This window comes from Mastigoproctus giganteus, chromosome 7 (genome assembly GCF_048544385.1).
Source record: "Mastigoproctus giganteus isolate SK-2022 chromosome 7, ASM4854438v1, whole genome shotgun sequence".
Lineage (NCBI taxonomy): Eukaryota > Metazoa > Arthropoda > Arachnida > Uropygi > Thelyphonidae > Mastigoproctus > Mastigoproctus giganteus.
The window spans coordinates 218,989,206-219,010,126 of record NC_143581.1 but is presented as its reverse complement, the minus strand read 5'-3'; the positions used below and the strand labels follow the sequence as shown (position 1 = coordinate 219,010,126).

Here is a 20,921-nt window from a genome sequence, read left to right as displayed (position 1 = left end):
AAATAGAAGGATGTGCTTTAGAGTAACGAGTCAAGTTACATGATCTTTCAGTCTGCCGGTCGTGCCTGGGTATGGTGGATGTCGGAAGAAGCCTGACTGAATCTTCCCGACAATGAAATTTGGTGGAGGCAGCGTGATGGTCTGGGGCTGTTTTTCATGGTTTGGCCTGGGACTATTTGTTGTTTTGGACAAAACCATGAATACTGAGTTAGGTCTATCTAGACTTCTTGGACAATAACGTGTTACCTATATTATATTGTGGCAGCACATCGAGGAAGGCCCATACCTGTATCAACAGGACAACGCTCCATATCATAATGCTCGCTTGTGACGGACAGGTTTAAGAACATGAGCGTCTAAAAATTAGAATGGCCAACATGGAGCCCTGACCTCCATCTTATAGAGAACCTCTAGGATGAATTGAATCGACGGGTGAATGTGACGAGAAACTGCCCAAAAAACAACTAAATTGGTCGCTGCTTTGAAGGCCGAATGGCAGAAAATATCGGAGTGCCTTTACAAGTCTGGTAGAGAGTGTTCATCGAAGACTAGAGGCTGGCATAAAGGCATAAAGGCTGGCATATACCTCATATTAAAACATTTTGGACAACCGCAACACCCATACCGGAGACAGCATTCGAACCCATGACCTTATTATTTAAGTAAGTGATCAATCTGGCAGTACTTTCAACATTTTAACTTAATGCTGGCAATTACACTGCCCAACCTGATTTTTACCTCCAACAAATCAATGGTTGTTTCTGGTCAGGTTTTATGTATAGAATTTAAAATCAATCATAAAAATTTGCTATCACGTCTCAGTTTTAAGATATAGATAGATAACTGGATTCTGTACAAAGATATCATTACTGTTTGAAATACAATTTTTAAACTTATTAACTTTTGGGTGGTTTTGTTTATTGGGCTAAAAGTTAAGCAAGTACATCATTACTGTTCTTGCAATATAGTGATGCACTTTTCCAGACAAGTCAGTATTTTTATTAATTTCATTACACCATTCAACTGTTCAATATACTGTATAGTGTATGATGAACTACGCTACAAGAATTCACCTTCTGTTCAAATTTGCCAATTGCTTTTACTGTTTTTAGGTTAATTCATTGTTTAAATGGAGAAGACAACTCACAGAACTTGCCTTGCGTTAATCACCCAGACAACTTCTGCTATGTTTGTGGACACTTAACCTCAAAAACTCAGAGGAAGAAAATATACAATGTCATAAAAGTTGCATATTCATTGTGCTTCGGCTGCAAGATAGGTGATCAAGAAAAAAATTGGACTCCACATATCTGTTGTATTACTTGTACAACGAACTTAAGGCTGATAGCATTACTTTTTGCCGTCCCTATGGTGTGGCGCGAGCCCAAGAATCATTTCGACGACTGCTATTTCTGCATGACAAAAATAAAAGGCATTTCCAAAAAGAGCAAGCACTGCATCAAATATCCAAATATCCCATCAGCAATTAGGCCAGCGCCACACAGTAAAGAACTGCCAGTACCTGTGCCACCAAAATCTTGGGGTATTGGAAGTAGTGATGAAGGTACAGAAGAAATCGTTTTATCAGATGTCTCTTCAAAGAGAAGGCTGAATTACTCAGATCCAGACTACAACAGTGGAACTTACTCGCCAAAGGTATAAACATTACAATATACCGTAAGCGAAATGAAGAGTTTTCAAGATATTTTGCAATGGAAAACAACATGTGTGTCTGCAAAGATGTCGTTGGTCTTATGCACGAACTGAACATTGATCACAATACCTCTCAATGGCGTTTGTTCATTGATGCGTCAAAGCTAAATTTGAAAGCAGTATTGCTTCATAATGGACATACTTTACCATCAATTCCTCTTGTTCATGCTGTTGACCTGAAAGAAACTTACGATAGTATGTCCCAGATTCTTGCTGCTATACGTTAAAATAACTATGGTTGGAATATTTGTGGTGATCTCAAAGTAATTGGACTGCGTGTTGTGTTGCAAGGTGATTTCACTAAATACTGTTGTTTTCTGTGTTTGTGGGATAGTCGTGCAACAGCCAAACACTACGTCGTACAACACTGGGATAAGATAGATGAATATATTCCCGGCAAAAGCAATATAAAGTATGTTCCATTGGTTGATCCACAAAAGGTTTTTCTTCCCCCTTTACACATCCAGCTTGGACTGATTAAGAATTTCACTAAGGCACTGGATAAAGAAAGCAGACGATTCGCATGTTTACTGAAAATGTTTCCAAATTTATCTCATTCAAAGCTGAAGGAAGGAATTTTCATACACTGGTGTGCAAAAGTTAAGGACCAACACTATTTCTAAAGGTTACAGCCAGAAAATCAAACGAAACAGCCTGTAGCGATTTGCATAACTGTGGCCGTTCAGTAGAAAGCTGGTGTACATGCAAAAATTTGAATCCTCATGAGAGGGCTCACATAAACAGATAAAAGCAGCTCAGCAGTTATGTGAAAATTACCGAATGTTGAGCACGATTGTTACAGACGTTCGATTGGTTTCATACAGTGCTACAGACAACAAAATGGCCAGTAGACAACATCTGGATGACTTTACCCGGGGTCGAATAATTGAGAAGCTCAAGGAAGGTCGAAGTGCGAGGAGTGTGGCTGCAGAGTTCCGTATCGCCCATAGCATCGTCTCACGTGTGTCGTCGGCATAAGTAGCTGTTCGAAGGACCAGTGGTGGTCGTCCACGAAAAACAACGCCCAATGATGACCGCTATATACTCTTACAGGCCAAGTATATATACTCCCAGCGGCCGGTATGCTGTGTCCCTTTAACACCTGCCCATCGGAGACACCGATTAGAGTGGTGCATCGAACACAAGGACTGGACAGCAGCGCAATGGGGTAAAGTACTCTTTACTAATGAGAGTAGATTCAGTCTCAGCAGCAATTCTGGACGTCAGCTAATCTGGCGAGAATTTGGCACACGGTAATACCCCGCAGTCATCACTGAAAGGGATCGATATGGCGGTCGAGGTGTTCTCGTCTGGGGATGCGTTATCTTGGATGGACGTACACAACTCCAGATATTGGAAGGCAGTACTGTAACCGGTGCACGCTACTGTACTGAGGTAATCCTTCCCCATGTGCGTCTGTTCCGAGGTGCCATTGGCCCCGAGTTCGTGTTTATGGATGATAACGCCACACTCCATCGCACTGCAGCTGTTGATATTCTTTTGGAAAATGGGGACATTGTTCGTACGGATTGGCCTGCCCGTTCCGTCGATCTAAATCTCATCGAACACATATGGGACGCTATGGGGAGACGCCATAGCGGCACGTCCACACCCATCAGAAAATGTTGACCAGCTGAAGATGGCGCTGACAGAGGAATGAACGATGTTACCGCAAGAACTTAACAACATTGTTCTAAGTATGGACAGGCGGTGCAAAGCCTGCATCGACATTAGGGGTGGCCATATCTCCTACTGAGGACTACCTCTTCCCTTTGTTCGATCTTTGGCAGTGATGCATCTGTATCATGGCAGCCAGTGCTATGCTGCCATTTTTGAATAAAGTTCCTCTGTACCGTTTTGTTTCCGTTGTTGTGTCGATGTTGTTTCCTTCATCATTTCTATACCTCATGAGGTTCCTTTGGTATGCTTTTCCCATATCTAGGCCACTCCTGTGAGAAGCTACAGGTGAAAACCTGACTGGTCCTTAAATTTTGCACGCCAGTGTAGGTCCTCAAATGAGAAAGCTCCTAAAAGATGAAGAATTTCAAAGAAACCTGAATGATGTTGAACAGGCTACATGGAGATCTCTCAAGGCTGTGGTACATGGATTCCTCGGAAAGAGAAAAGAAGAGAACTATGAGCAACTGATGACAAACGCTGAAATGTTACAAGAACATAGGGTGCCGAATGTCATCGCAAATGCATTTCCTTCATTCCCATCTGAATTTTTTTTCCTGAAAACTTAGCAGATGTCACTGATGAACAAGGAGAGCGCTTCCACAGGACGTATCTGCAATGGAAAAACGATACCAAAGTCGCCGCTGGGACTCTATCATGATGGGAGATTACTGTTGGTTCCTTAAACGGGAAAACAATCTGGAGTGTAAAAGGAAATCATTGAGTGGGAAACATGTCTAAGTAACATATATTGTGTGTAATAATTACAACCATGTATACTGATATTGTATAAAAACAAGGAATTTAAAAAATGCATAATACCTTTTGATGTCGACGTGACAGAAGTAAGATTGATATTTTCATAATCAGGACATTAATTTTGTTCAGAATAACCAACTTTCGTTCCAGAAGTATAAGGAAAAAAAATTTTTGTCGGGTAGTGTTATTCTGAGCAGATTATAGAGATCACAGTAACTGTATCTATATAATAATTTTCTTGTAGTTCTTATATTAGGGTTTTAGGGGCATTAACAATTAAGGCCATAATGCTCCGTGTATTTTGTCTGTAAATTGCGTGTGTTCTGTGGATTTTCTGTTTGCTGGATGAAAAACCCGAGTTTTCGAAAGAGAAAACCATGGCATCTCGCCTGAGACCGACTGACACAGCCACATTGTGAAAAAGGCCCATTAAAAATTCCTCAATTCATCGACGGGACTCGAGTTTAGGTCTTTTCTACCCGGTGTGGGGTGGACGGCGATTCCACTAACTGTGCTACATACGGCTAATTTGCTTATGTCCCTCTGTCCAGAACACTCTTTGAACTTGAATAACTAAAAGACCAAACAAGCTTTTGACGTGATTCCTTTTGCAGTAGGTTTTATTTAGCAGTGAAATTGAGAGATGAAAAAAAAAATTGCAGTAAAATTTTTAAAAAAAATTTCTGATTTTCAAAATTTCCAAGTTACGGAATTGTTGCTCAACAGTTTCGGTTGTTTGATCAGGATACATATATTTAGGCTGTTTAGAGAATTGAGGTTAGTCAATGACGTGTATAAGCATAATCAGTATTGTCTTGAATTATGGAATCGCATTAAATATTGAAAAGGGAAAAAAAAAAAAAAAGGCTTAGCCAGTACTGTTAGGTTTAGTGTTTATCTGCTGCTAATATAAATGCACAAAGGGGATGTTTACAAAATTCGTAGTGAACTGAAAATATTCTGTTAACGAGAAATAATGGCGTAGAGCTGAACTGAACGATTCTCATTTCCTGAGGAATGAATCATTGATTTATGTGATGGAACTGTAAAATTAAGCAAGCTAAAAAAACTATCAATTGGAACAGATGATACGTTATAGTGGCATAACGCATATCCAGAAAGGGCATTCTTGCTGCATAATATAACAAAAGTTTGTGCTTCGTGATATCGATCAGCTATCCACGTTACGAAAATAACATCTGCGTAAATGAACAGTCCCTCCCACCCTTAAATGTTTGTGCACCAAGGCATGCTACCACTTATGTCTCTTCACCTTTTCCACCCACACGACTGTTCGACACTCGCCACTCCTTCTCTGCCCTCTTGCAGACTATCGATCCTTCGAGCATCGCTTCTGAGTTGGCGTTGCGAAACACATTGCGCTAATGTTGCATGGGATGTTTCTTCCCACGCGCGAAGGACTTCGTAAATTGGATCTGTGCTACAGCTGGGGATAAAAGGACGCACGTGTGAAAGGGTTTTATGTTTTCTTTGTGGATGCTTTTCTTGGAAAATTCCTCGAAGCATTGATTGTGATAAGTTCTCGGGCGGGTAACAATTTGGGAATAGAAAGAAAAGAATCACCTGTTCTCTAGTGCAGTCTATTTTTAGCTGGCTGGTGAACTGATAATGTGTAGATTCGTTGCGAAATACAGATGCCGTCTCCTCAAACTCATGAATTTCTAAGTTATTCATGTTGGGGGTTTTTAAAGAAGATTGCGACGAATCAGAACCCAGCCCAAAGTGTTGAATTAGGCACTCTGATGGAGCAATTTTTTTAATTATAATGGGGCAAGCAGCTCGACGGCCTCCGTAGCCGAGTGGTCAGGAGCGGGAGTGCAGTAGCACACGCTCTTTGAGTAGACCGGGGTTCAAGCCCCTGACTGCTGAATACGGTCGATCTGCCAACCCGCACTGGACCAGCGTGGCAGATTATGGTCCATTCCCCTCAGCATGAATTGTTGAGGAGGCTTCCATCCTGCAGTGGGTTGATAATGGCTGCACTTGACTTTTTTTTTTAAGCAACTATTTCGTGCAACACAAACAAAGGTGCATTAATAATTGCATCACAAACAAGGTCGATCCATAACTTTTGGTTGACCATGTATATCAGTCCTCTTTCTAAGGAAACGTGGATATATTTTAAAGACTGGTTGCCAACTATCGTCAGAAAAAGCAGTGCACATTGATAGACGATCCTGCTCATAAATCTGCAGTGGTAACTGCCATCACAGATGCACAATATGATTCATTGTGCACTCCCTCTGTTCTTCAGATGTGGTCTCTTTCTACCCAGTGACTTTCGCGGAATATCGTAAGGGACGAAAATTTTCTGTTGACCAGGACATGGCAAATCCAAATATGCTACCTCACTATTGTTGAACGTTGATCAGATTCGCTTCAGATTTCAATCACAAAAGGATAATTGAACAAATATAATTTTCATTTAATTAGACATTGTAATTACGTTGTTAATTACAATTACAATGAAATTATGCGTATATAAATCTTTCATTTTCTTTGCATGTGGGTGATACAAAATTCAGAATGTTTAGATTTCCTAGAATAAACCATTTCTCTTTAAAGGAGAGAAAACGCTTTTCATTTTGTTGCTCAGTGTTATCTCTCTCGCTTTTTGCTCTTTACAAATCTAGAATAGCTGAATGTATGATTTTTATAAAAGTATGGAGGATAAATTTCACTAAGAAGTATACGCATTGCCAACTACAACAGCAATATGTTCACTTTTCTATGCTTTCTACATCAACAGAATCTGATTTCTAGCAGCTGATTCAAATTAAGAACAAAATCAGATCTGAACTGAATGTTGAACAAGAATTGTGAGTAACCATATTAAATTTGAAGCAAATCTGCGAGTTTTACATTGCCAAGTACGCCCATCCAACTATTTAATTTAATATTTCTTTGTTTTATTATTGTTAGAGATGAAATTTTGCATCATTAAACAGAAAAAATGATTTGCATAATTTTTTCTGTTTTGCATAGAGTGTGTAAAAGCTTTCGTAGAATGAAGAAGTGAAGGTAACATGTATTTAGCAACATGAAAAAAAATATTGCGTAATATCCCGAGACCTTGATATAAAACCCAGGCTTAGGATTAATAAATACCTTGTTGTCATGCAGAGCAAAAATATGGACGCTAAACAAATATATCGAAAATAAAACCAATGCTTTTGAATATTGACATATCGAAGAATGAAGAAAGTGCCATGGGGGAAAAAAAAAGATTAAGGAACCAAGATTACTGCAGTTGGTGAATACTAAACTTAGGCCGGGCACTTTAAAGCAGAATGAATAACGTATATGGGACACCTGATGAGAAAAATTGGCATACAGAAACCATGTTTCTTTTAAGATGTTAGGCGCATCAGCAACTTAGCATTAATATTACTAGTGGCAAATGATGCAAGAACGCAAACTTATAAAGAATCAGCCAAAAAAAAAAAAAAAAAAATCTTCCGACATCACCTCTCCATCCCTTCTCTACAATCAACCACACGCTTGTTGAGGGCAAACCACCGTACATCTATCCTGAAACTATCCTTCCTCAATTTGAATTTATGCTCCCTCATATGTGTAATCCGAGCAAGAGGAAGAACGCCATCAGCACTGAGCTTCCTTAATTCGTTCAAAGACTGAAACACCTCAATCAGATCATCTCGCAGAAGCCTATTCTCCAGACGCTGCAATTTGCAGAACTGAAGCTTCACAAACTGTACTGGGACCGCGCCATAATAAGGGACAAGCCTATCCCGCACAAGCTTACAGGCATAACCCTCATCGACAAGAGGGGGGATGACTACCTGCCTGATGAACATAGCAGTGCCCAACACCAGAAACTTTCGGAAAACTTAACGAGAAAAGATCAGGTAGCTCACACAGACCTAAGATAGGAAGTCAAAGGAATGTGACACGTGAAACAAGTAATGACCATCCTGATCACTGGCATGGTGCTAAAGAGTCTCCACAAGAACCTATCAGCAATAGGCCTCAAAGAAAACACCTAGAACGATCCGGAGAAAGCTGCGATCTGAACACATGTAGTATAGTTAGAGAGTTCATCGACCAACAGTAATAATAAAAGTAACCAGCCACTCCATGCACTTGGTAGCAGTACTTATCACGGGGCGAAACAAATCCCATAAATAATAATGCTTTGAATAATAATAATGCCTTGCTACCAACAGCGTAGTCAGAAATTTGATTTGGGTGGGAGAATAAAAGTATAAAAACTCCCTTTACAAATTGTGGGAATATATTCTTCTGATTCCTACCTAAAACGTACTTAATATTCTTTGCCAAAAATTGCCACTTCAGTAATCAGCAAGACGAATAGTATTATATTGCTTACCTTTTTCACTGCCCGTACTATCATCGGATTTTGATCTCACAGCTTCATTTTTGTCTTCGGATTTCGAATCTGCGGGAGCTGAGGTTGCTATGAGAATGGCACATAGAAAACCTAGCGCAAATAACCACCACTTGGACATCATAGTTACGTTTAGGTGATGAAGAGCTGGAAAAAAAGGAAAAATGTGGTATATTCGTCATTGAATTTTGACTGAATTGTTAGGTTTCAAATGTCGATTTTTAGTTTACTACAGTTAAAATAATAAACTTGGGCTGTTCACTATTATGTTCTATTATCTCTAGTATTAGTTTGTTAGGTTTTCAGGTACATCAGCTGCTTAGACCATATTGAACCACTGTGCCTGTGTTCATGGGCCGATTTGCATGTCGCGCAGGCTGAAAAATCTGGAATAACTACGGGGGGCTTTACCCTCCCCCTCCTAAACTCGGCTAACTAGAGCCCTGATTGAAGAGGCCTTTAGAAATTCCTGGATTTTTAATAAAAATTTGAAATGCAACACTTATTTCATAGTCTTTCTTTGATTTATTAAAATAAACAAATAGTAACACTACCTCAGATTGTAGTATGCTGTCAACATTTTTCTCTCTCTCTCTCTCTCTCTCTCTCTCACGTCACGGGGTCCTTTGAGAGTCACATGTTCAATGAAAATTTTCCAATTTCCTTGGAAATTGGAAAATTTGGATTAAACTTATTTCTTCGAGTATGTCTGTTGAAGGAAAGCGCAAAGAATAGTTGCTCTGGTGCTTAATATCAAAGGTCACAGAATACGAAATGAGCCAATTTCTGTATTTTCTGTAATGCGAAATTAATAAGTCTTCTAAATCCCTTTTAAGCCTGGTTGGCTATCTGAACCATTACAGTGCTTAAGATTAATGGCTGTCATTATTCCGTTGTATTCCTGCAGCAGAACTTAGAGGCGAGTTCCAATGAATTTTTTCCCTTCACGTTCGGGAGAACATGAGTAATTGATTGCCCTATTTTAATTAATATTGCAATTATATGTCAGCTGGTAACCAAGGGTCATATAGCACCCCTTAATATTCAAAATGGATTAATCCTTCATCCAGTTTGACCTTGGAATAACATCGAACTTTCAAGGCTTTAATCCATCCTTTATGAATTATAAACGCTTGTATTCTTGAGCAGTTTGCAAGGAGTGGGTAAAAAAGAAAAGAAAAAAAAAACGAATTTTCTTTTCAGGGAAAACTTTGCTCCTCCTCGGTTACTTAACTATCCCTCTCCCTTCCCCCCCCCCCAGGATTTTCATATGAGAAGAGAACCATATAGTACCTCTGAACTCTTTCCGAACAGGTTTAAGGATGGCGTATCCATCGCACTACCATGGGGGTCAAAAATAAATTTATTAATGTAGAGATAATGGTTAGATTTCATTTTGAAGTGATAAAAAAAATTTGGGCGATATTTAGATAACTAAACTTTGTGTGTCTGTGTATACAATGTTATCAAAAATATAGAGAAACTAACGCATCGTTGATTTTCAACCCATTCCCCATTATTCAAGTCATATTACTGATTTTTTATGAAAATATCTGTTACGTAACATTCGTATGATCACTCTCCCCTGTCACTCATTGGGCAATCCTAACATTTCACTGGAACTTCTTGCGTTGTAATTTGTGAACAGCCCCCTAAGCATATATTTATATGTTTATATTAATATTGTAGAGTGCAATGTTGTAGCACTACCTGTGCAATTCACGTAAAAACTTCAGTTACCATTTGTTGGAATTAACTACCTTAGCCTTTCTGATTAACTTTATAATTCTGTGTACTTTATGCTCAATAAATGATTTATAAATAATAATAATATTATTATTATTATTATTATTATTATTATTATTAATTTTCAAAAGTAAATGCTGATTGATTTCGGTTCTGCTCATGCGCGACTTGGCCATACACGACCTTGTAGTTGTAATACCGCGTGATACTAGAAATCGACATATTTTCGCATTTGTATCAGACATGCAGTTGCCATAGTAACCATGGCAACTGCATGTCTGTGTCATTATTTCGTAATAATGAAATTTCAACAGGTAGACGCCTACACAGAAATGGTCGACTGACAGAATTTGGATTGGCAAAATAATGTAACATTCTTCAGTTGCTTGCAGTATAATGGTACAGTTCTTTAATATTAGACATTTAATTATAAAATATGAATACGTTCTTGGTCACATGATCTGCCTAGTTCTTTACTTTGAATAATTGAGAAGCAAGAATTTCAGTCTGTCAAATATTCCAGATGATTTTTATTGGAAAAATGCATTAAGCATTTTTTTTTTCCATTAAAATTTCTGTTTTATAACAGGAGAAATATATTTACAACGTAATTGAAATAGCCTTCTATTTCTGGGAAGAGGAAACATAATCATTTCTATTTATTTTGATACACTGCTAATATTAAAAGCAATCAAAGCTACGAAATTAGTAACTTATTTGAACAAGGTATCTTACAGTGGATAAATCTTGTTTCAAAAATTAGCCTAACAGAATACCTTAAGAAAACATTTATAATAAAAACTGAAGAAAATTAAGATAGGTAAAACCAACGATATATTCAGGTAGCAACTGGTTTCTAGAGCGTAAATTGAACTTTAGCCTTAGAAAGAATTGAGTTGACGTAGGAAGCCAACGAAAAGTCAAAGGTAATTAGAAGCTAACATTGACAGACTCAGTTTGAAAGTAGGCTGAAATTAAATGAAAGTAAACGTATAAGAAGATTGTAAAGAAAAATCCGTATCTGCAAATGTCGGAAATGAGAGACAAGAAGGGTCAAGGATCTTCTTCTTTTGATGCTGTCTCCTATCGGAGGTTGACGATCACCACGCTATACTTCTCTCTGTCTTGGGCCAGAATATATTTATTCCGGCCCAAGTAGTGCAAAACTAATTAAATAATGCATATATACATATGTATTATTCAATTAGTTTTGCACTATTTAATTTTTTTAATCTTCAGTGAGGTGGCGCTATTATCCCACTTCCCCTCTCAGTCTCTAGCTAATAATGTCCAATATATTAATGATTTTTGAATTTTCTTAACCATATTTTCATGGTAGTTTGTACAGGCGAAATAGAGGCACAGAGCCATCATCATAGTTCAAATTTAAAGGTAGGAAAGTATAATTAGGCGGAGGTTGGTAATGTTTTCAATTCTGTTTTGGTGTATGGAGTTAACTTAGTTCCCAGGAGAGCCCTAGTGGGTAGCACAGTTGGTATAATCGTCATCCTCCCAACACTATGTGGAAAGACCTAAATTCGAATCCCACGAATGACGCAAGGAATTATTATGGACTTTTTGTTTACTACGTGGCGAAGTTAATTGGTCTCAAGTGAGGGTGGCACGTTTATGTTTCCCCCCCCCCCGGAAACTCTTGCTTTTTTTATCCAGAAAACACGAAATCAACCACTGAACGTATGCAATTTGCAGATGTAATACAGTTACTGACGCGTCTAAAAATCCTATAACATAGTTCCCAAGATAGATCACCTAGTAACCCCCATCGCTCTTTTTTTCTTTTCTTGGCTCCTATCTCTTTATTTTTTGTCTCCTTTCTTTCCTTTTCTGTTTTATATCTTTCTTTCTTTCCCTCCCCTTTGCGTTTTCGCCCTCTGCCCCCTTTCATTTTCAAGAAATACGAACTCTTAAGTTTGTTTCTAACTGTTTAGTAATTTTTTTCCTATTCGTTTATTTTTAATTTTGGATTGTTCAGTTGGACTACATGGCATGAAATACGGAGCATCTGACTGATAAAGAAGTTCTTCACAAGTCAATGAGGAAGAAGTCATCGACAATGAGATGAATGGAAGGTTTTTATCTAAGAAACTTCTGTGTTTGAAACTCACGCTTTCTTCAGTCTTTAAGCTTGGCTAGTTTCAACAAGCACCAGCTTCTGAGTGCTGTATTGGAACTTGGTAGCAGGGACACATATTGATTTTATCTTTTGTAGCTTTCTGGTATAGCCATACGGCATGTGTCGTGGTTTTGGAGATAAATGACTGTTGGATTACGGGCCATGGACCGTAGAAAAGGAAATGTGGGTGGAACAAGTAGGGAGGGAAAGGAAATAGAAGCACGATACTGTAAGTTGAAATACAATTTAGAGTATCAATAGGTCAGTAAGTAGTCCTTAGAAAATAGTAAACGGCGTAGGTTAAATTAGTTTATTTGAGAGGATTTTCTTCACACCTTTAGAAACTTTAAAGGGATGATAGAGAGATCAAAGTGGGCTTCAGTGTCAGTTAATCTTGCTATTTCTTGAAATCTTTCTTATTGGAAATCGTTACTGAATTCCATTAGCTTCTCCTGAAACTACCGTAGCAGTTGGTCCTTTAGGGGCACGAATAATTTTCTACCGTTTCAATTCTTGTTGTAATTACTCTCGTATTATCACTGACATTAATCAAAGATGGTAATTGTAGATGCAATCACAAATATTCTCTGCTTCAGATGCTCTCATCGCTATTTAAACAGATAATAGTACAATTATTAGTTTCTAATGTGATAAAAGATGGGCATTTGTTAGACTTCCATATTTTCTTAATATTGTTAGACTTCCATATTTACTAGAGGATTCGCCCCCTGCTCGCTTTGCTCGCCCACCCCTGCGCACCCTTTTCTACGTAAAATGTAGAGGTATATGGAGTAAGTCAAATCTACATAAAAAACATACCTTTTCTACGTAAAAAACAAACCTGTCGAAACGCACTGGTCGATATCTAATTAGGAAATGACCTCTGTAATTATTTACCTGTGCATCTGTTAGTGCGCGGCATTCTCAAGGTCGAATAAATATCACGGTAAAATTTTAGAACGGTGTACACCCTCCAACATGGCGGCAAGCAAAACAGCGAGAAAGCAGTGATTGACAAGTTGTGACTCCCATATTTTGACAAACGGACAGGAACAAAGCAGTGATTGGCAGATACCACTGCTTTCTACGCCTACTGTTATCCCAGGTTGATATGCCTAGGGGGGGGGGGTTTCCCCACATTTGCCGCTGTTTTTAAATCGGGAACTCGTTTTCCCATTTTAAAACAGCGGGATGGAGGAATGAACACCCTACTTAAGCTAACTCCCCCTCCTTCGATGACACAAAACAATCAGAAAAGAAAGGGAGGGTCTTCACCTGTCAGTTATCGCCGTCTTCCTCGCTTTCATTTAAGTACCTGCCGGTGTATACTATACTGGACTTCAGCCAATATCACTATGTAATTATTTACTGGCGTTTGCAAAGGTCACTTAGGAAAAGGCCTTTTGTTTCGGGTTCCATAATATATGAGGAATATTGTTGCATTCGAAAGAGCAGGACTAAAATATTTAACTGAAATATTTACAAATTATATCAAATATTTAAAATATTTACAAAATACTAAGCTACAATATTCATTAATATGCAAAAAACGTTACGATGGAACATCAAATGTAGACAGTGAATCACGTGCACGAGGTTGGTGTACGTTATGGAGGTAGTTGTCAATAATTACTAATTGTATTTGTAGTGACGTAATTTCCTCGCCCTCTTCTCCCATTGGCTCGAATAAATATCACTAGGAGAAAAACTTTTTAATGTACAGTTAGGTAGATATTTATGAATTTATAAAAAATGTTATGCTCATTCTAGAGGGCGCTCTTCCCCAACGACCATATAATATTTATTACTGATTTTTCGAGTTGTAAAAAAATGTGACATCTGATGTTTTGGAATATGAAGTTTGAGATATTTGTATTTTGATATATTGATTCGGAATTAGCTACGTAACACTCTTGATCGCAAGCCTTTTTATTGAACAATTAGAAGTGTTTATTTTTTATTTATAATGCATAATGTCTAAAAAAATCTGAAAGTAACGAAAATCACGAACAATTACTGCAGTGCTTCACAGTGGATGCATGTCTACATCTTATGCCGTAGATTCAGATTTAAATCTCAAGAGGTGTTTTGTATGTTTTTATTTTATTCCATTTTATTTTGATAAAATGCTATAGACTGGCTTTTCAGTTATTGAGAATAAATTTGACGAGATGTAGATAAATCCACGCAACAACCAACTTTGGTTGGCAGATTGCGTGGGGGGTTGACAAATGGGTGTAAGATTATGAAAGAGCATAACTTTTTGTGTTAAACTGCCCATGTGCTTCAAAAACCTTAACTTTCATTTTTATTTTGTACAGGTTGAGGAAAGGATGTCAGTCCAGACCACCACTTTCAACAAACTTGAAGGTAGGCGCGTTTATGAAATACTTGTATCTACAGGAGAAAACACAAAAGGGAATTCATATTGATGTGTTAGCCTTAGCATTGATAGTGCCAAATGATGCCAGAAAGCAAGCTTATACAGCATATGCCAAAAGAAACTACTTCCCTTCTAATCTATCCATATCCTTCAATAGTTTGTCTACTTTAGTTCTTCCTTGAATTTATTTAAGTTATCAACTTCCACAACAGCAGATAGAAGTTTGTTCCAGCAATCAACCACCATATTAAATTTGTTCGAATTCATGCCCCGTCATGTGCATAGTCTGAGCAACAGAAAGAATCCTGTCAGCATTGAACTTGCTCAGTCCATTCAAAGCCTTAAACACCTCAGTCAGATCACCTCGCCAGTGCCTAGTCTCCAGACGCTGCAATTTGCAGAACTGAAGTCTTTCTTGGTAAGAGCACATCACTTTGTTCCCCTCACCAATCTCGTTGCCCTTCTCTGTGCTCGTTCCAGCAGCTCTACATCCTTTTTGAAATGAGGCCCTCCAGACCTGAATGCAGTACTTAAAGTGTGGCCTGACCATTGCCTTGTACAATGGGATAAACTCCTCCTATAATATGCCCAAGATCGATTGCAATACGTGGGAGGAAAACTCACGAAGAGGAAAAACTTTTTTGAATAAATTCGATGATTATTATTTGTATCAGCATGTAGAGAAAGAACGAGGGGCGAGAATAGTCTTGACTGCATCGTCACTAATGAATCAGATGACATAACCTGGCTTAAAATACAAGAATCATTGTCATGAAGTGATCATACAATCGTCAGTTGGAAGATGAAGAAAGGTGTTGCAGTAGTTAAAGGTAAAGGCACTGGTTTTAACTTTTGATAGTTTTTAAATCGCTATATGGCATCTGTGAACTGGGCAGATTGCCGAGGTATGGCGAATGCATTTTAATTATGGAATACTTTTTAATCAAAAATCACAGAAGCCATGAATGCAGGAGGCGGATACCGAAATGGATGACTGCGGAGCTGGTTGGCTGGTCTAATAGAGCAGAAAAAGATAGCATGGAATAGTTACAGAGCGATCAAAAGTACTGAAGCCTACAACAGGTACAAGTTGATCTGTAATAGTACCACAAATAAGGTCAGGGAGGCTAAGACTGAATGCGTATGAGAAAGCCTTGGCTAAGAAAACAAAGAATGGGGGCAAGGAATTTTTCATATATGTGAATACAAGGAAACAAAAAGCGAATCAGATTGGACCCTTGTGCACTTGGTGTGGGAAAGTCTTAGACAAGTGGGTGTTGGAAAGTTCTAGTTCAATTTATCTTGTTGCGGATAAATTCAACAGGTACTTTGCATCTGTCTTTACTGACGAAAGACCCTTCATGCTGAGAAGAGGCTGTGCGAATGAGGCTGAACCATATGTAATTAGTGATGTAATTACAGATTATTGTTATTAGAAAACTGTTGAGCATAAAGGCAAGTTAGGTCCCGGAGTTAATGGCATATATCCTGTAGTTTTTATGGAGAGCGCAAGGGAATATATTGAACCATTGAGGTTAATTGTGAGGGCACCTTTGGACTCACGCGAGATTCCTTTAGATTAGAGAAGTGCCAATATATCGCCAATACATAAAAGAGTTCTAAGAGTGAAGTTGGTAACCAGACCGGTTAGTCTGACTTCAGTGGTAAGAAAAATCTAGAGGCAGTGATCAAGAGTGCAATCCAGGGACATTTAGATAGATATGGCATTCTGAAGGACACACAACATGGCTTTGTGAAATTTAAATCATGCTTAACTAACTTAGTAAGCTATTTTGACACAGTTAGCCATGAACTGGATTTAGAGAATAATTTCGACAGTTTATTTGAATTTTAGCAAAGCAATTGACTCGGTCCCTCATGAGAGGTTGCTGTATAAGTGTGAACAGGTTGGGATTACTGGTAAGATTCTAAGATGTATTGCTGAATGGCTGCAGGGAAGAAGGTTGTGATTAATGGATATTCTTCAGATTGGTGTAATGTCAGGAGTGGGGTCCCTCAAGGATCGGTTCTTGGACCATTGTTGTTTCTCATTTTTATAAATGACATTGACGAAGGAATAGACGGCATGATGTCAAAATTTGCAGATAAAGATTGGCAGAATCGTTAAAGCGGCACAAATTGGAGCAGTATGACATTAAGGGCAAGTTGCTACAATGGATAAAGGGATGGTTGAGTGGGAGACAACAGAGAATGGTAACCAATGGACACTGCTCTTCGTGGACTAATGTTATTAGTGGAGTTCCCCAGGGTTCGGTGCTGGGCCCATCGTTGTTCTGTGTATTCATCAATGATATTGATGAAGGTATATCAGGCTTAATGTCCAAGTATTGCAGATAATACAAAGGTTGGCAGGGTTGTTAACGACAGTAAAGGCAGTATGCTACTGAAACAGGATCTAGATAAGTTGGGAAAATGGGCTGAGAAGTGGAAACTGAAGTTTAACATTGACAAATGCAAAATACTGCATATGGGTAGCAGTAACCCAAGATAAACGTACCAACTGTGTGGTACTACACTCACAGAAGTGGAGAGTAAAAAAGACCTGGGGGTAATTGTGCAATCAGATAATAAATTCGCTGAGCAGTGCGGACGGGATGCCAGAGCAAGTCATGGAGTCTTGTCAATGATATTTAGGAATTTTGCTAGGAGGGACAAGAAGGTGATTATCCCGTTGTACAAGGCAATTGTCAGGCCACACTTGAGTACTGTGTACAGGTCTGGAGGCCTCATTTTAGGAAATATGTAGAGTTGCTAGAACGAGTACAAAGAAGGGCAACGAGATTGGTGAGAGCAACCCTTTGTTCCAAAGGGTTGCTCTTACCAAGAAAGGCTTAAATTCTGAAAATTGCAGCGCCTGGAGACTAGGCACCTGCGAGGTGATCTGATTGAAGTGTATAAGGCCTTGAACGGGGTGAGCAAGCTCAATGCTGAATGGATTCTTCCTCATGCTCAGATTTCGAACCTGAGGGGGCATAGATTCAAATTGAGGAAAGACGGTTGTAGAATAGATGTGCGGAAATTTGCCTTTAGCCAGCGAGTAGGTGATTGCTGGAACAGACTTCCATCTCTTGTTGTGGAAGTTGATAGCTTAAGTAAATTTCAGTCTGAGCTAGGCCTTAAATTTATTTATTTTTATTTTTATTTTATTTATTTATTTATTGATTAGTATTATATATTTTTTTTTGCTGATGCTGAAGCCTAAGCTTGCTTTCTTGCATCGTATGCTCAAAGTCATCGTATGCATCATAGTCTTTCCTCATCGTATACGAGGAAAGACTCCAATTATGTAGACTACAGAGCTTGGCAATCAGACACCTCCGAGGTGGCCTGATTGAGGTTTATAAGGCTCTGAGAGGGAATAGTAAAATGAATGAAAGTGGAATTCTCACTGTTATAAACAATTCCAGAACTACGGCTCATAAATTCAAATTACAGAGCTTGAAGTTTATATTACATTGGAGGAAGTTTTCTTGTAGCCTCAGAATCGTTGATAGCTGGAACAAGTTGCCCTCGCAGGTTGTTAAGGCTGATAGTTTGAATAAACTCAAAGGTCTACTAGTTGCTACCTGTGTGAGGAGGAAAGCATATAATTTGTTTTCTTATCAACTTGTATTTTTTTTTTTTTTTTTTTTTTGCCAGTGCAGCAAAAACCCGTGGCTTCCTTGCACTATCTATCATTCACCCCCCGAATAAGGTGCTTAATATCATCGCTTTAATTCTGTCATTAGAGATATTGATTACGCCGGCAGCTAACGCTGATCAAAGATGAAGCAGATGTTTTTAACGCCGCGAATGCTTACTTTTAACCAACTGCATCCCCAACTGTTTATTCTAGAAGTCTGTTTAATTTAAAAGATTCATATGTTTTACGTGTTATGTTGAATAAATTGGTTCGGATTTCGTGACTTAGATCAACTTGTTTAAAAACATTTTTCCGTATTCATTAGTCCTCAATAATAAATAAACACATTTATAGCAGACTTCCACTACGTTGATCTTCTAGTTAGGCTGTTATTATGCATACATCACTTCGTGTCTAATGGATATCGATCTGTTTACGTGACATGCGCACTGGTTATGTGCCTTATATGTGCTGATTTACTTATCACACTGAGAATTTCGGAAACATGCTTATTTACAAAAGCGTTTGATCCAATTATGGAAATAGCGAAGAATAAAGGGATGATGACATTAGTGTAAAATTATAAATCAGAATTCTGTTTGATGTTTGATCTTAAGTTTTCTTAAAAAATAAAAATATGTCGGAGATATGTAAATAAACACATTTATAGCAGACTTCCATATCTCCGACATAGAGAGTTGAAGTCATTAAAGTCATATATAGGTCCACTTTTTTTCCCAGAAAAGTACACTGTGTTATCAAAAGTATTGGAACAACGAAAAAGCATGTTTTTTGCAAATTTATGGAGTAGGACCTAACTTTTTTTAACGGAAACTTGGCCTCGTGGGGATGAAAAAAGACTGGATGAAAAAGACCTGATAACGTGAGGTATCCCGTCGATAACGTGAGAAATTTTATGGGCCTTTTTCACAAGGCTGAGTAGTTTGTCTCAAGCGAGGGTATCATGATTTTACGTCCCGGATACTCGGGTTTTTCGTCCAGCAAACAGAAAATCGACCTTGGAACACACGCAATTTACAGACAGTATGCACCGGGATAATCATGTGATATGGTCTAGAACTACTGCGATACTTAGTATTTTTATACTAAGGAGATGGAACTTTTTTTTTGGTGACCACGTAATTTCTAAGAATTTGGAGCCACCACGATACCAAAATATACCTTCCTCATATTGTTTCCTTTGCGTATATTTACAATCTTCAAATATTACTGGAATTCCAAAAGTATTGACGTGTTTATTTTAAACGAAAACGATGAATGCTCACAGAACGAGGTCAGTTTAGACATTGTGTGTGTTACGGTTCTATGGAAAAATGAAAATCCATTATGAGTTGCTCGACTTTTCGATTAGTCTTTATGGAGGTCTTTATAAAGTTTGTACAGGATGGGGCAAGTCATTTTAATATTTAGTGTTCAGATTTCGTACTGTGAATCTTATTGGATTGCTGTGTTGGCAAAGCAGAATGAACAATGACAATGTAAAGCCCTGTGAATGAGGTTTCACCGCATGAACATCCGTAATGCCAGGAAGCCGCTTTTCACACAAAGGATATTACCATAGGAAAATGTCAAAGTGCTAAGAACAGCGGTTGCTTTAGTCTTTTGTGCTACCTCTTATATTATTAAGTACATAGTGAGTAAGTGTTTAGGAACTTGGTGGAATTTTTGGATTGTTTATGGTAGCTGTCTGTAGTTTTCTTTTAAAACGATTACATCAGAATGGGGAATTTTTTTGTTTTGAATTTTTTAAAGCCATATTTATAATAATAGTCACGTGTACTCGAACCGTAATCAACTGAAACGCGTGTTCTACCGCATTCCCGCGCTGACCATCAAGCTACGTGAAGCTCGTAAAAATTTTTATGGTGATTTCGAACCACTGTATATTGTGGTTTTAGCTGGAGTCTACACATTGTGAAAACTGGCTTTGGAATTGCGTTATAATGAAGTAGGATAATTCCTTTATAATTCTTTTTGTCAGATTTCATGGTTGTTGGCGTTTGATTCAGAGGCGAAGGCGGCTCAGAGTTTGCATACGTTCTGAGTTAATGTTGGCATTAGGCTCTTTAAAGTCTAGAAGCAAAACCCCACAGTGGTCGAAGAAAACGGTTACCATAATTTTTCCTGAAGAAATCTGTGAACTATATTCTTTCTTCTTTGTGTTTGGCGATGCTTCCATTGCATTTTCCCCCTTCTTCGACCAATCTGCTACGAAATTTCTTGACGCCTGCTCGTGGGCAATTAAAAATTGAATCACAACTTGCTGAACACAAGTTGTGATTTAAACACACGTATAGGGCACTTGTGAGACTGCACGTGGAATACTGTGTGCAAGCATGAAGACCGCACATGAAAGAAAAAAAAAAGGACATCAAGCTTTTTTTGAAGAATCCAAAGACGGGAAATTCGCTTGATGAGATCAGCAGAGGGATACCCACATGTGGAATTTAATGTA

At 38.3% G+C, this 20,921-nt stretch overlaps 1 protein-coding gene across 4 annotated transcripts in view; it reads right to left on the bottom strand.

Annotated features, from left to right (window-relative positions):
• LOC150083694 (uncharacterized) overlaps positions 1–20,921 on the bottom strand; it is a 72,475-nt gene that overhangs the window by 16,405 nt on the left and 35,149 nt on the right. For all 4 annotated transcript variants that reach the window (XM_090378135.1, XM_090378134.1, XM_090378133.1 and 1 more), the window contains exon 2: positions 8,522–8,686. In XM_090378135.1, coding sequence (XP_090234261.1) covers positions 8,522–8,663 — 142 coding nt within the window. In that variant the 5' untranslated portion in view covers positions 8,664–8,686. The remainder of the gene's footprint in view (positions 1–8,521; positions 8,687–20,921) is intronic.